This window comes from Panthera tigris, chromosome A3 (genome assembly GCF_018350195.1).
Source record: "Panthera tigris isolate Pti1 chromosome A3, P.tigris_Pti1_mat1.1, whole genome shotgun sequence".
Classification (NCBI taxonomy): Eukaryota; Metazoa; Chordata; class Mammalia; order Carnivora; family Felidae; genus Panthera; species Panthera tigris.
The window spans coordinates 103,798,809-103,811,221 of record NC_056662.1 but is presented as its reverse complement, the minus strand read 5'-3'; the positions used below and the strand labels follow the sequence as shown (position 1 = coordinate 103,811,221).

Genomic DNA, 12,413 nt, shown 5'->3' with positions numbered 1-12,413 from the left:
ACAGACTAAGGTTGAAATGAATGGATTTTATTTTATTTTATTTTTTTATTTTTTGAGAGAGCAAGTGAACATGTAAGTGGGGGAGGGGGCGGAGGGAGACAGAGAGAGAATCCTGAGGCGGCTCTATGCTCATTGCAGAGCCCGATGCTAGGCTTGATCTCACGACCCTGGGATCATGACCTGAGCTGAAATCAAGAGTCAGATGCTCCATCAATCGACTAAGCCATGCAGGTGCCCCTGAAATGAATGGATTTTAAAAATACACTAGTATAAAATTAAAATTCTACTTCCAAAAATGCCTGCTAGGGCAGATGTCAAGCAGATGTCAAAGTGACTAGAGGTCTCCCTCAAATGAAATTGCTGTTGATCACTGTCCTACCATAAAGGCCCTGTAGGAGGGTTGCTAGCTTCCCCCCCCCCCCCCCCACCTTCTCTACTGTATCCTACAAATGGGTGCTGGTGAATGGACTGAAATATCATGCCATGCTGTGACAAACATCCCATTTTAAACCCATGGAAAACATTAGAAAAGATTTACAAGAGGAATTTATCCAATTTGGTAATTTAAGTAGTTAGTAGAGGACATTGACAGAAAACCCTCAAGATAGAAATCCATCACGGTCTAAGCGGCTTTCCAACACAGGAAGTCTTTTATAGCCAATTTCCCTAGGAAACAGTCCCCAGTTGGGTTTTAATTCAATTGGGCATGGGTTTTGGTGGGCTCCAAGCAGAGGTCTCACAGCCAGAAGAGGCTAGACCAGAGATGTGAAGGGGATCACATTAGACCAATGAGGAGGAAACCTCACACATGAGTCTTAAGATTGGCAACCATGCTAGTGACTTAGGTGGCTGTCCCATGCCCAAGACAGACAACTTTGTATAAGGACAGGAATAAGAAGAGGTCTGTCGGCTCCAGACCCCCATCACTCTAAAACCTCATCACATAGACTCAGACGTGACCAGACAGCTTTAAGGAACTAAGGCTGACTTTACGAAATATGGAGCCATAAAGCCCCTTGGAAATGCTGGCCTTATAGAGGCCAGCATTATATATTATAGAGTGCCCAGCAACCTTATCGGGTGAGTAAAGAAAGCCACTTTCTGGCGGGTGCAGGAACGTCAGGATGTTCCGGGGGGGTCTTCACGAAGAGGAATTTGCCCAAATCTATAGGTACTGCAGGCTTATCTGATGGCAAGTATGTGGCTTGGCTTCTGGCCTACAGAGGCTACTAATATTAGATTCATTATGAAAAGTTCCAGCAAAGCAGATTTTAAAAGATCTGGATGGTCAATTGCTATTCTTACTGAGCTTATATAAATAATCCGGCTAAATTTGTTAAAATTGGGTCTTGTTTTTCAAATGAATTAGTCTTGATTTGGCTATCTCTGGAAATATGGGTGATTTTAGAGAGAAAAATTATGTTTCAATAACACATCTTGGTGGATGTTAAATTCTAGTTGATTTTTGAATGTTTGTTGTTTGCCTAAGCTAGACAGCTTGAGGTAAACTTCAGAGAAATTGCCATCACAGCTCATATATCAACAATCTTCTTGCTTGTTATTCTGTAGGGATAAAGAAGGACCCCATGGGCACGTGATTTTTAAAAAATATTTTGAATGTTTACTTATTTTTGAGAGACACAGAGACAGAGTGTGACTGGGGGAAGGGCAGAGAGAGGAGACACAGAACCCGAAGCATGTTCCAGGTTCTGAGCTATCAGCACAGCTCCAGGCTCTGAGCATCAGCACAGAGTCTGACATGGGGCTATAACCCACAAACCATGAGATCATGACCTGAGCCGAAGTCAGATGCCTAACCATGACTGAGGCACTCTGGGCATATGATTATTTAAACAGCTGGAAAATAGGATGGATTCCTCAACAATTGTATAACTCAGCTATCACCTTGACCAATTCTGTGTGGCTGGGATGACAAAATTGTTCCTTAAAAGCCAGAGTGTATCCCACTCCATGGGGTTAATTATGGACTTGTGGAGATAATGGGTAACCCCACTTTCCTTATGCTTTTAGATTGGATGATGCACTTGGGGCCCTACTTGTCTATTCTAAAGTCTTGTCTATTCCTAGACAAGTCTTGCCCCACTTGTCAGTGATTCCTTGTAATTAAGATATTGTTAAGGCTAGACCTCAAAGAGCGCTTCTTGATGGTTTTATCCCTTAGCCATATTTGTCCTAGGAACTACCGCTATTGATGTGAAATTGCAAATAGTGCTTTAGCCAAGCATACAACAGCCCTCCTGGTGGAAGGAGCCTCAAAACTTACTGTGGGACAGTTCCTGATAGTAATGATTTCACATCAGGTCCAAAGTGTTTTAGAAACTAAAGGCCACCAATGGATGATGGGAGTGGGGGGTTCTTACTAAACGCCAGGCTATGCTTTCAGACACACCTGAAGTGGTCCTTAAGACCCATCAGACCGTAATCCCAGTTACTCTTATGCCTGGGCCTGACCATCATACTTCCAGAAAGCATAGCTGTTCAGAGGTTACTGATCTTGTTTATTCTACCTGATCAGACTTAAAACATTCTCCTATTGATGATGCAGATGATGATTTGCTGACCGCAGTAGTTTCATGAAAAGGGGGATATAAAAAGCTGGGGACACAACAGTCAGACTCAGACTGTTGAGGCCAAAGCACTCCCAGTAAATACATCTGCCCAAAAAGCAGAGTTAATAGCGCTCACTCGTGCTTTACAATTGGCACAGAGCCTCAAACGCATGGGGCAATCTGGAGACAGAGAAAGAGAGAGAGACACACACACACACACACACACACACACACACACACAGAGAGAGAGAGAGAGAGAGAGAGAGGGCTGTTATCAAATCATAACTCTCCTATTAAATATGGACCTGAAATAATAGCTGTCTTAGAGGCTGTGCATGAACCTAAAGAGGTGGCTGTAATTCACCTGGGAGGCATCAAAAGGGAGGGTCTATAGAATCTAAAGGAAATAACGGACTATGCAGCCAAGCAAGCTGCACAAAGTCTACAAATATTAAGTCTCATACCAGTCCCAACACCAATAAAAGATACATCCCCAGTATCTTCAGATCAAGAAATTCACATAGCCCAGGAACGAGGATATTCAAAAAATGCACAGGACTTGATTGTTAATAATGAGGGAGAAAGAACAGGTGAAGCAACCGTGTCAGTCTTAGTTTTTGAACTCTAACTTGTCACTATTTTTGTTTTTCTGTGTTTGAAAATTTTCATACTAAATTTGAAAATCAGAGGTCGGCCTGAGCAGGAATACTAGCTTCTTACAAGAAGTCCGTGTCTTCAATCCGTCTACATACTTGGGTAATGCGGGCAGGCCCAGATGGTATGAAGCCACGAGTGGGGCTCGTGAAAAACCGTAGCATAGGTCTAGGTTACGAGCGTGTGACCAAACGTTAGAATCAGAACACACAAATGCGTGTGAAGTCCAAGGTAACAAGGTAACAGAAGTGCTTAAATAAATCTAACCAACTTCCAAGCTTTACTGAAGTTGGGTATGAACACTTTATACTCCTGGTCTTATTCACCTATTAGTTCTAAGCCTCCTGGAGACATCAGCCTTGGACCTTCACGTAGACCCTTTTCGCGCTCGTCTGTACCTCGCACTTCTTGCTGCGAACCGCCCACAGCACCAACTCACTGCGCCGGAGCCACCCGTCGCCTTCTCGGTTGCGCCCCCACCGGCAGCCAGCCCAAGCCCCGCCCCCGGGTCTTAATGCGAGGACCCTCAGCGGGGCTGTCCGCGGCGGCGCCGTACTCATTTCTATCCTGTTACCGGTGCAGACCATCTCTCACCTCGGTGTGCGCTGCGGTGAGGCATTTTGGCCTCGGGAATTCAGCCGCAGGCCGTGGCCAGACGTTTGGCGAGAAGCAGTCGCGGCAGGCGGTGGAGAAAGCGGCCTGGACAGAGGCTCTCTCAGGGCTCCACCATGGCGGCGGTGGTACGAGCTGCAGGCTGCCTCCCTGCGCTGTGTGGCTTGCCGGCGGGTGAGAGCCGGGACGCCGGGAGAGGGGCTCTGAGCGGGGACGGGAGCGGGGGCTCGCCTGCGGCCTGCGGATGCACGGGCAGAAAGAAGCGGCCTCTGAACCCATCATGCCGGGCTCCGATCCTGCCCGGAGCTGCTGTGTGACCTTGCACGCTTCCGCGCCCTCTCTGGGTCGCAGGGCTTCTGTCTGTAAAGTGAGGGTGGACTGGACGCTGTCCAAGGCTCGTTCCAGTTCACCGGACTCCTGCTGCGTGCTTGGCTAACAGGCGCGGGAAACTGGGGAGCAAGCATCGCCTTCCCGGCGGGCGTGACCCACAGGTTCCTTTGGTGAAGTCGATGTGGCAGTTCGAAGCCGATGGAGGCAGTCCTGCAGCTTGGGTCGGATAGGATTAGTGTCAGTCATTTTAGATCCCGGGCTGATCAGTGTCATTATTGAAAAGAAGGATGTTTTGAATGTCCTTAGTTTTGCTGTTACTGTTGTCTCCCCTCCCACCCCCCACCCCCGCCCCCCTTGTTGGTTTGCAGCCTGAGGAGGGTCAGTCTGCTGTATCCTTTAGCATAAGGTCTACCACTGTGCTTCATGACTAGGGCTTTTTTTCATCCTTCTATTTTATTGTAAACCCACAACCCAACATTCGTAATTCCAAATTCTAAAGACCTCTGAAAACGGAAAAGGTCTTGTTTGTTTCTTTTTGGTAACTCATTTTGTTGGGAAACTTAACCTGAAATGATTTGGCCGGAAATCTGACCTGAACATTCTTTACTTTTGTTCATGTTGTGACCACCTCCTCCTCTTTTCAAGGCTCCATTCAAATAACACCTGTAGCGTTTGTAGCTTTCCCTCATGAGTTCTTACTGTGTTCCAGGAACTATCTTAAAACTATTTAGGCTTTTCCTCACTTCATCTATACAGTGCCTTTGTGAGATAGATGCTTTTACTATTCTTATTTTGCAGACCAAGAATTAAGACACATAGGTTGAGAATCGTGTTCAAAGTTACACTGGGAGGAGGTCAGGTTTTTGCGCCCACACCATCTGGCTCCAGAGCCTGATTGTGTTTTGTTTTGTTTTGTTTTTTCTTCTTCTGGTGCATTATAAACTTTTCTTTTGGTAGCAGCTTTATTGAGATGTAATTTACACACCATACAATTCATCCTCTGAAGGTGTATGGTTCAGTGGTTTTTAGTATATCTGCAAATCTATACAACCATCACCATAATAAATTTTTAGAACATTTTCATCTCCCCCAAAACATAACCTTTTGCTCTCATCCCCCCGACTTGCTCATTGCTCCCAGCTCTAGGCAACCACTGATCTTTCTACCTCTATAGTTTGCTGTGTTCTGCATATTTCATATAGACGGGATCATATACTATGTGGTCTTTTGTGATTGGCTTGTTTCACTTAGCATAAGGTTTTCAAGATTCATTCATGTTGTAGCATGTAGCACTACCGCATTCTGTTTTATGGCTGAGTTTCTGTGGCATGTATCTACTACATTTTGTTTATCCATTTATCAGTTGATGAACATTTGGGTTTTTCCACCTTTTGGCTGTTATGCCTGATGTTGCTGTAAATATTTGTGTGCAGTATTTTTGTTTCTGTTGTGTATAGACCCGGGAGTGGAATTGCTCGATCAAACGATCAAACGGTAACTCCATGTTTAACTTTGAGGAATGGCTAGACTGTTTTCTAAAGTAGCTGCACAGTTTCACACTCCCGCCAGCAGTGCGTGAGAGTTCTTCTCTACATTCTTGTCAACGTTTGTTATTATTTGTCCTTTTGATTATAGTTATTCTAGTGGGTGTGAAGTGGTATCAGTTTGTGGTTTTGATTTGCATTTCCCTGGTGGCTTATAAACATCTTTTTTGTGTGTGTTTATTTGGCCATTTATGAATGTTCTTTGGAGAGATGTCTATTCAAATATTTACCCTTTTTTTTTTAAATTTTTTTTAACGTTTATTTATTTTTGAGACAGAGAGAGACAGAGCATGAATGGGGGAGGGACAGAGAGAGAGGGAGACACAGAATGGGAAGCAGGCTCCAGGCTCTGAGCCGTCAGCCTAGAGCCTGATGCAGGGCTCGAACTCATGGACCGTGAGATCGTGACCTGAGCTGAAGTCAGACGCTTAACTGACTGAGCCACCCAGGCGCCCCTATTTACCCATTTCTAAATTGGGTTGTCTTTTTATTAGTGAATTGTAAGAGTTCTTTCTATACTCTAGATATAAGTTCCTTGTCAGATAGATGATTTGCAAAAATTTTCTCCATTTGTGTGTTGTCTTTTCATTCTGAATATAGTGTCCCTTAAAACACAGTTTTAAATTTTAGTGAAGTCTGATTTATCTATTTACTCTTTGTTGCTTATGCTTTTAGTATATCTAAGAAACCATTGCCAATTTGAAGGTCATGATGATGTACTCTTATGGTTTTTTCTAAGAGTTTTATAGTTTTTCCTCTTACCTTTAGGTCTTTGACCCATTTTGAGCTGATTTTTATATATGGTATGAAGTAGCACTCTAACTTCATTGTTTTGCAAGAGGATATTCGTTTGTCCTAACACCATTTCTTTTTTCTTTTCTTTTTTTTTTTTTGTTTTAATGTTTATTTATTATTGAGACACAGAGGGAGACAGAGTGTGAGCAGGGGAAGGGCTGAGAGAGAGGGAGACACAGAATCCGAAGCAGGCTCCAGGCTCTGAGCTGTCAGCACAGAGCCCAGTGCGGGGCTTGAACTCACGAACTGCGAGATCATGACCTGAGCCGAAGTCGGATGCTTAACCGACTGAGCCACCCAGGCGCCCCTGTCCTAGCAACATTTCTTAAAAAGATTGTTCTTTCCCCACTGATTTGTCTTGGTACCCTTTTCAAAAATCACTTATGAGTAAATGCTGTCAGAACTTGTTTGGAAGCACTCTGCTATGTGAAGTGGCACATAATACGGTTACAGCCTGAGACTGCGGGAGTTTCAGAGTCTTGAGAGAGGGGGACTCTCTCCCCCAGAGTGCTGGGGGGCCACTTTGGGAACCAGGAGCCTTCACCAAGAGTGATATTTCAGGAGAACGTGTCAGAGACACAAAGGGATTGAAGAGCACAGTGTGTTCAAGAATGACTACAAGTTGGAGGTGTCTGGGTGACCAAGTGTCCAACTCTTGATTTCAGCTCAGGTCGTGATCCTGGGGTCATGGGACTGAGCCCTGCTTAGGGCTCTGTGCTGAGTGTGGAGCCAGCTTAAGATATTCTCTCTCTCTCTTTCTCTCTCTCTCGCTCTCTCTCTCTCTCTCTGTCTCTCTCCCCCTCTGCCCCTCTCCCTAGCTCACACTCTCAACCTCTGTCTTTAAAAAAAAAAAAAAAAAGAATGACTACAAAGTCTGGTGTAGTCAGAGAGGGTGGAGGGGAGAGTGGTGGCAACTGAGGCTGATATGGGAGGTTGGGTCCTCGTTGCAGTCATGTAGGCTATGTTGAGGAGTTTTGAATTGGTGCAGGCAGTAGGGAGCCAAAGAATGATAAATCAGAGCTGGGAGGTGACCAGACTTGTTATTTTTGGAAGGGCTGCCTGACGGCAGATGGGGAATGAGAGGGGTAGCAGCAAGACCTACTAAGGGACTGTTGTTACTTTGTGGCTGAGGGATGGCACCTGAATAAAGAGGGGGCAGTGAGACCATAGGGGAGGGCGTAGCTGATAGATTTTTGCAGAGAATTAATAGGGCTTCGTAACTGGTTAGATGTGAGCATGAAGGAGAAGGTGGTGCTGTCTACTTCACGTGGTCATGGAACCTGGAAATTATTCACTTCCTTCTCTTGGTTCTTTTATTCTATAGATGTTAATATTCTTTGGGTGTTAAAGTGTTCCTTTTAATGCAGAAAGTACCTTAAAAGATTTTTTTTTTTTTTTTTAAATTTACAGGTCACATATGGTCCAGGCAGCTTTACCTAAACACCTTTCCAACAGCTTCCATTTTGGCATTGAAGACTGTTCTCAGCAATGGTGAGATTCATTTATCCAACTACTGTTTCTTACAGGATCTAATGCTAGAGGGCTTCATGTAACTGTAAATGAACAGAGCACATACTTTTTTTTGGGGGGGGGCATTCTTTATAATGGAAGTACATAAGGTCTAGAGTATTTTTCAAATTTTTTATGATTACAGTTGTTATAGTTCAAGGCTTTAAAAAATAATAGCTACAGTTTTTGACTAATTCCTATGTGCTAGGCTTGTAACACGTTATATTGGTTAATCGTCACCAGTTTTTATGAGGGGGTTGTCCTTTCCATCTTGCAGACGATGGAGTGAGTCTGTGAGAGGCTAAGTGACTTGCTCAAGATTGCACAGCCAGTAAATGGCAGGACTGGGTCCTGAGCTGTCTGGGGACTGTGATGCATCCTCGTAATGCAGGGTCTTTGCAGAGACCTTTGCTTCTACACTGCCATAGCGCAGGGCCCTCTCTTCAGTCACTCTCCAGAAGGGAAGGAAACCAACCCTTGCTTGGTCCATGTTGTGCTTACGGTCCGTGGAACCCCCTTTCCCTATGGTTAGGGCGGATTTGAAATCTCATTGTTTTCTTGGCCTTTTTGGAGCTTTACTTTTAGTCTTCCTCCCTTTCATATTATTAACCCCACTTGTGAAGATGCTTTCATACCTTGCTTGAGGGGTTCAGAAGAGGGTGGTGACTTGAAGTCTTCCCTTTATTTGTTCACTGACTAGTTGGGTGACTCATTCATTCGTAAACTACTGACTCTGCCCTCTATTGTGAGCCAGGTAGTGTCCCCAACCTGAGCTGATATGGGGCCTGCAGAAGCCTTCGTGAGGAAGGCCAGAGACTGGCCTAATTTCTCAGAGACTCGAAAATAGCTGCTTTCACTCTTCGGCTTTCTGTTCAAGCCTGTTGCCCTTAAATACACTTTATTCTCTCGAGGGCTGTTTTAATCCTCCTTTTCACTTTTCTCATAGTGACTAAATTCTCCACTGAAATGCAAAGCTGGAGTGTGTACGCGGTTTTTGTAATCAGTGTTCCCATTTCCTTGAGTCCACTAATTCCTGTCACCCCTGCCATTGTCCCTGCTGGACACCACCATCCATGGGATTGGTCAAATGGCTGCCTCTAAGACATGGTTTTTCATAAAAACTTTATGTGATACATGCATGTAGTTAGAAAAATTCCAAGAACCACAAAAAAGCAAATCTCTCGTTCTAACCCCAAACGCATCAGTTTTCTTCCTCAGAGGCAACCGCTGTTACCAGTTTCCTTTATATGCTTCTGAAATTAGTCTATAAAGTATATTCATATCCCCTCCTGGTTTTTTCAACACGAAGGGCAGGATGTTCTACTACTGTTCTGCACCTTGCTCTTCTGAACAGGTCATTTATAGGACTTTCCACACGGGTACATGGCCCTGCTCATACAGCAGAGGTCGCCATTTGCCAAGACTACACTGTTGATTGTGGGCTCCTAAGGGCAAGTAGCAACCCTGGTAAGGACAGATCTCCATCTTTCTTCAGATGGCTACATCCGTTGTGTGGACAGACTGTAACTTCTGTAACTAGGATGGACATTTAAGTTAGCAGAATCAAGTTTTGATTTATGTTTTAAAGAAAGACTGTCCTCAAAATACGATTCTTAAAAGTTCAGGATTTTAGTGACTTACTTTCATTAGTAATGATTCATTCTTTGGTGCTGGCAATATTTTCCTGCAGGCGTGGAACATCTAACCCAAAGTTTTATTCCGTCTCCCTACAGGCCCTTTGTCATCTCCAGGAACCAGAGGCAGCCGTCATTTTGCCAGCTTGACCCGTGCGCTACAGACACAATGCTGTATTTCTTCTCCCAGTAACTTGATGGGCCACCAGTATAGATCCTATAGTTTCTTCACTAAATGTACGTAGACTGGCTACAAACTTCCCATTTCGTGAAACAGAAAAATAAAAGGTGCTTTCGTATCTTAATTTTTCTTCTTTTTCTTCTTCCTTTAGTGAATGAACACTTTAGAGACTAGTATATGATGTGCTATTAAAATAAAAATATTCCTTAGAGTACCTCCTGGGATTATGTCGCATATTACCAGCTGTATTTGTACTGTTCTTTGGGGAGCACTCGTTTACTTTTATCCCCTTGGTTGGGTACCTGAGACCTAAGGAGTAGTGAATCGTGGCCCAGATCCCTGCTGATGTAGATTCACACCAAGAATATAATCAAAGTCTGTTTTTAGTTGCACTTCAGTTGAGGAGAGAGTACAAGTCAGGAAAAGTTAATTTTAAGTAGACATTGTTTTGCTAACACTGCTCTGACTTGCAGTAGTATTTGAAATAGTCGAGTCTGAACTGAAATTATCTTGATTCGTAATAAATGGAGATTAATTTCAGAACTCAGCATTAGACAAATTAAAAGAAATTAGAATTGGAATGCTTGGCTGGCTTACTCGGTAGAGCATACAACTATTAATCCTGGGGTCGTGAGTTCATGCCTCATGTTGGGTGTAGAGATTACTTAAAAAAAAAAAAAAAGAAGAGCTTCTGTTTAAAAAAAAGAAATTAGGATTATAAAGCCAATTCATTTTAGATTATTTGGTAAATACAGAAAATCAAAAAGAAGAAAATCACCTATAATTCTACTACCTTAAAATACTGGTCGGCTACTTTTTTCATGCAACAGTGTATTAGATGTTTTTCCATGTCAGTACATAGACTTCTTCAGTGCAGTGTCGTGACTACAGAGTATTCCATTGTCACTTTATCAAAGATCACTTCACTTTGGAAGTCTTATAGTAGGTAGGTCATTTGTGTAGCAGTGCAGAAATGAGGACCAGGCTGTAGGGGGATTGCAACTAACACAGGCTCAGTTGTATCTGTGGATTTTGGTGCAAAGAGAAAAGAGGAAAAGATCAAAAATCAGAGTTCGAAGGACGGTTGCTACTGAATATATGTCATTTTGCACCATTATAAAGTCAAAAAATTACAAGTCAAGCCATCATAACCCAGGGACTGTCCGTTGTTTTTCCCCTGCCCTAGAAGTCCTTTTCTCTAACTCTTCTTGTTTTAGAGGTGCCCCTTGCCCTTTGACACCCCTGTCCGTGCACTATTGTCTCATATCTGCCTCTGACTCTCCATTAGCCTACGTTCTTCCCCAGTTACAGGACTCTGAACCCTTATGAGTTTATTGCTCCCAAGCCACACTAAGGTTAACTTTAAGAGGATGAACTCAGTTGAAACTAGCATTGAGCTAGCTAGCTTTTGCTGTTTCAGTAGGAAATAGTCTTTGATTTTGTAAATTTCCTCCAAAAAAACCCCCACAAAAACCAAAAACTATAATTTGTCAAAACTCATTAAGATTTCCTAAGAGTATTTAACAATTGTACTTGTAAATCTATCCCTCTGCTATGGGTGTGTGTGTGTGTGGGGGGGGGATCTACCATTTAAATACCTTTGATCCAAATTAGCAAGTAGTTTACTTAGCATGATTAAGTCTGAAATAGCTCCATGTATCAAATTGGATGTAATAGTGGATTTTGCATATATGTATGTGTGTGTGTGTGTGTGTGTGTGTGTGTATAAAACATGAAATATATTTTACCTAACTATGGTAGTTAACAGGTATATATGTTAATCTACCTAAGCCCTTCCAGAAATGACAGAAAGAGCTGAAATAATAGTAAATCTATTCTAAATAACATCTCAGGTTAATTAGAATCAGACCAGTATGTTCTGATGTTAAAATAGCAAAATCTCTGTCAAATAACTTAATTCAACTTAGAGCCATTGAAAAAATTATGTTTGTGAATAATAGTAAGAATATGAGATAAGGCTCACAATGTAATGTGTAAAAAAAACCAGGATGCAAAATTGTACATGTAGCATAATTTCAGTTTTGTCTAAAACAAATGAAATATGTATGTACACTTATGTGTATATGCATGAAGGAAGAAAAAATGTATGTTCTGATTTAACAGTGGGATTATGATTAATTTTTGTGTGCTTGTCATAGTGCTTATATTTTCCAAATTTCATTTTTTACTTCACTTTATTTTTTTAAATGCTTATTTATTTTTGAGAGAAAGAGACAGAGTGTGAGTGGGGGAGGAGCAGGGAGAGAGGGAGCTGTCAGCACACAGCCCAACGTGGGGCTCGAACTCCCGGACTGTGAGAAACGGCCTGAGCCGAAGTCGGATACTTAACTGACTGAGCCACCCAGAGACCCCTATATTTTCTAAATTTTAAAAAGTAACTATTTCTGTTATAATCTGAAAAAAGACTAAAACCATTTTTAATAGCATAATGGCATTCAAGAGTTGACATATGACTCACTGTCTTTTCCCGATGTAGTTCGAAATTTTATTTTCCTCTTAGAATATGTAATAAAGAAAATGAACTAAACTTTTTAGTCTTTTACATCTTTGTCTCAATATCAAT

The 12,413-nt window shown here is 42.6% G+C and overlaps 1 protein-coding gene across 1 annotated transcript in view; it reads left to right on the top strand.

Moving 5' to 3' along the window:
• The first annotated feature begins 3,813 nt into the window (after positions 1-3,813).
• Positions 3,814-12,413, top strand: part of MRPS5 (mitochondrial ribosomal protein S5) — a 29,221-nt gene continuing 20,621 nt past the window's right edge. Inside the window, exons 1-3 of the mRNA XM_007082361.3 lie at positions 3,814-4,010; positions 7,916-7,996; positions 9,748-9,885. Of these exons, the coding sequence (XP_007082423.1) occupies positions 3,953-4,010; positions 7,916-7,996; positions 9,748-9,885 (277 nt within the window). The 5' untranslated portion in view covers positions 3,814-3,952. The remainder of the gene's footprint in view (positions 4,011-7,915; positions 7,997-9,747; positions 9,886-12,413) is intronic.